This window comes from Phalangium opilio, unplaced genomic scaffold (assembly GCF_054372755.1).
Source record: "Phalangium opilio isolate 3A_F unplaced genomic scaffold, DU_Popi_V2 ptg000094l_1, whole genome shotgun sequence".
Taxonomy (NCBI): Eukaryota; Metazoa; Arthropoda; class Arachnida; order Opiliones; family Phalangiidae; genus Phalangium; species Phalangium opilio.
The window spans coordinates 3,890,125-3,893,849 of NW_028324199.1; the positions used below are offsets into that span (position 1 = coordinate 3,890,125).

The window sequence follows — 3,725 nt, forward strand, 5'->3', positions numbered from 1 at the left end:
ATGACTTCTCAAGTAAGTAACTTCTCAGTTACGAGTTAAAAGATAAGTACTGACTTGTCTTAGCTTGTACTTCGCTTTACGACGGTTAATGGTTAGTCGTAATTAGGGGAAAAGGTTAATTTAAAAAGAGCGAGAGATGATTTCAGTTTAGTCGAGTAATCGTCCATTCCATAAAGGGTATTAATCGATTAAAATTAGTTGATTTTTATTTTCAATAAAAATCGAACGTTATTCAGATTATTTTATTCGAGTGGTAAATCTCACATTCACTTTAATCGTAATTAGCGTGAAAAGAAAATTTCTAAAATATTCTATGGTAGTAAAATTTAAACATGTTTTTAATTTAATCGGTTAACAAAAAAGGTAGATTATTCGTTTATAATTTCAATCGAAATCGAATATTATCCAGAGTATTTGATAGGAAGATTTTCTGTAGATGGGTTAGAGATTTAATCGATTAATCGTGTTCTTTCTCGATTCGATTATAATTAAAATGCATCAAAAATTCGTAACTCTTAAAGCCTGTTCGAAGAAGGGCAAGTTGTTGGTAGAATTTTCAGTCTTTATGTAGATATATTTGGGAATGCTACTGTTATTTGGTTACGCTACTAATTGACCTTGGAATTTGGGCAATGTAAGCGTGGTCTCTAACTCCCACACCTTACCATAATCTTTGATAAAATGTAACGAGTTAGCCCAGTTATTTGTGATCCTACTGACCTTGGGTCTCTGCTCTCGAATATGTTTTTCGTAGGCGTGCCCCCACAAAAGGAAAAATGATTCATTCATTTAAAATCCATTGTGCAACCCAAAAAATCCTTTCGAAATTTCAGTTAATGAGGAATTAACCTTAAATTACTTCGACCAGTTCAGATAATCCCCTAAAACTACTCCGTGTAGAATGCCAATGGAAAATGGCATGATAATAACAAGTCCACAAAAGTAACAAAAACAATTTCAATTAAACAGATTCTAGCCGTCTTCGCCTTGGTGTGTGTCGCGGCCATCAACGCCCAACTTTTGTCGGCACCAGCTGTAAGTACACCTCTTTGCAGCTGCCAAGAGAATCGCGAGTGACTGTTTTTGTTTCAGGAACCTCCGCAACCATACGCCTTCGAATACCGAAACGTCGGTGAAGATGGTGGTGTTTCTTCGCATCGATCCCAAGGTGACGGAGCCGGTCGCGTCACCGGTAGCTACAGCATCAGCGACCCAGACGGACGTTCCCGTCAAGTTGATTACGTCGCCGATGAATTGGGATACCGCGCCACCGTCGTCTCGAACGAACCCGGTGTCGAGAGCAGCGCCCCCGCTGACGTCAATGTGCAACAAGTCAACAGCCCGGCCCCCGCTCCAGTCGCCGTCGTTCAACCCGTTCAACCAGTCAGACGCGTCATTGTCGCTCGCCCCGCCCTTCGTCCCGTCTACTTGAGCCCCGCCCCTCAACCCATCATCATCGAACGCCCCATCGCCGTAGCGCCCACCAGCGGATACAGAGTCATCTCGGTTCCCCGCGCCAGTTCCGGTTACAGAGTACTCGAATCCGGTTCTCCTTACGAATACATCGTTCGACGATAAACCCCGATTCTCAATGAACTTAATTCTAATTGACTTTCAGCTTCTGTATAAACGCGACTAACTAGAATCGTATCCATCATAAGTTTGAAATAATTGCGTTCATAAGTACGACACTTAACAATGCCTTACTGAGAGCTTCAATTGCAAGCTATCAGTAACCAGTGTTTTGAAACTTATGGACGAATTTAGGACAAACTTATGGATGGTTGAACTCAGTACTGATCTGACTTTACTCTCGGTTGTTGGAACCCAAAGCTAACGCGCATTTTAGGGTGAAATGACTTTTCTGAACTCTTTTATACGTATTTAAAGGCTAAATTAACTAATTATTCGAATGTTCATGTCTTGTTGTATAACAAATACCTCTCGGTGTATTGGACTACTTATATCGCTAAAAGAATTTTGAATAAAAAATTTCTTCCCAATAATTAAGTGATTATCTTTTTATCACACACTATGATGAATACTTTATGGATAGCTTTTCAAAAGTATTCCACTTGTTATTGTAACACATTATTGACTTCTAGCTGACTAGACATCATTTCTACGGTAACCACAAGATGACGCCACACTGCAGAAACTTTAGTATCGACAACATAACTAATCTATAGCCATTATAGCTGCTCTTTTTCCATTAGAACTGAAGTAAAGAACTTTAAAGTTTCGAAAGGGTATAATATTCACTTATGCCACAAATTGAAACTAAGCCTCGTAGGTTCGGAAAATAAGGTGAAACACGCAAAGAGTTTCTTAGAACTGCGCCTATTAATTCTTCGCTTGGGTGCACGCGCAAAGCTAGGATCGATCCATTTAATTAAAATTCTAAGCATCTAGGCCTAAATAAAATATACTTTATAAACGCGTCAAAAACACTAAAAATTGGCTGCTTAGCAACGAACGACCCGAGTTCCGGCAACAGTGGAAGAGTTATCGAGCCCGAATAAATTTTCAGCCAAAGGAGGGCAGGACCATTATCCCATCAAAACTAACAACTTCAGGCATTTCATGGTTTCAATATTCACGCCACAAATTATAAGAATCATTTCAAAGCGAAATCTCGATTCTCGAAAAACAAGTTCAAACACGCAAATGATTTTCTTAGCATTTTACTTCAAATTATTCTGCTGGGTGAAACTGCCCAAATTGAGAAGGGACCAAAATACCTGAATGCATCCCATTACATTTTATTTTTTTGCCATTGGTTCTAATACGACTAGATTTAAGAAATTAAGAAGCAATAATAATGAACGTCGAAACAGCAAACTACTACAGAACACCTTTCATGGAAGTAAGTTTAAAGCATTTCATCATGATTTGCTACTGTTCAAAGATGATGCTACTAGTCCAATCGCGAGGTCTTCCTTGAAATAATATAATAATTCACTAAATTATGTTCGGCCGGTGTTTTACATACAATTCAGATGAGTACGTTGTATTTTTAGCCACATCGTAGTATACGATGAGGCTCTTAGTTTTCGCCCGAGCCTTAGTAGTAGAAGTAGTAGTAGTAGTGGTAGTGGCCGGGGTTGTCGCTTTCGTTATCGTTAGATTTTAGCTTAAAAGGAACTCTATAGCACCTCAAACCACCAATGGGTGTAACCATGAGTGAATAATATGTTAGCTCCCTAGGGAGCTAACATATTATTAACTCATGGTGTAACTGAGCTCGGTTAGAGATTTTATTTTAATTAAAATGTTTCACATCGCACTCGGGAATTGAACCCGGGTCGCTGGCGCACCATTAAGACACGCTACCACTGAACCATAGAGAATTAATAATACATTATAGTTTTCATCCTTCAGTTTACCTCTAAAGTGTCGGGGATGAGGGGATGGTACCTCTCTATCTGTGGGGTCGGATACTTTTGAATTTTTATCTGTGGGGTCGGACACTTCTGATTTTTTTAGGGTCTTTGAATTTTTTTCTTTTTATTTATGTGTTAATTAAATAGATAACGATGTGGCTACTATTAAGGCCCTTGGGCCATCTTTCTTTTCAGTTTTCGCCATTTGTTTTTTCGAAAGAACAAGGAGAGAAAACTGGCTACATGATTAAATTCCTCAATGTTCTACAAATATTTGACAATATCAAGTAATTAAGCGTTACGTTATTAGTCTGCTTTAAAATTTTGTGTAATAACAGCAAT

General features: G+C 38.7%; 1 protein-coding gene across 1 annotated transcript; it reads left to right on the forward strand.

The window, feature by feature from the left end:
- Window positions 1-1,683, forward strand: LOC149639815 (uncharacterized). The gene is made up of 3 exons (XM_089850819.1): window positions 1-12; window positions 970-1,035; window positions 1,093-1,683. The coding sequence occupies exons 1-3, from the start codon at window positions 1-3 to the stop codon at window positions 1,576-1,578; spliced, it is 564 nt and encodes a 187-aa protein (XP_089706945.1). The 3' UTR covers window positions 1,579-1,683.
- Window positions 1,684-3,725: the final 2,042 nt, after the last annotated feature.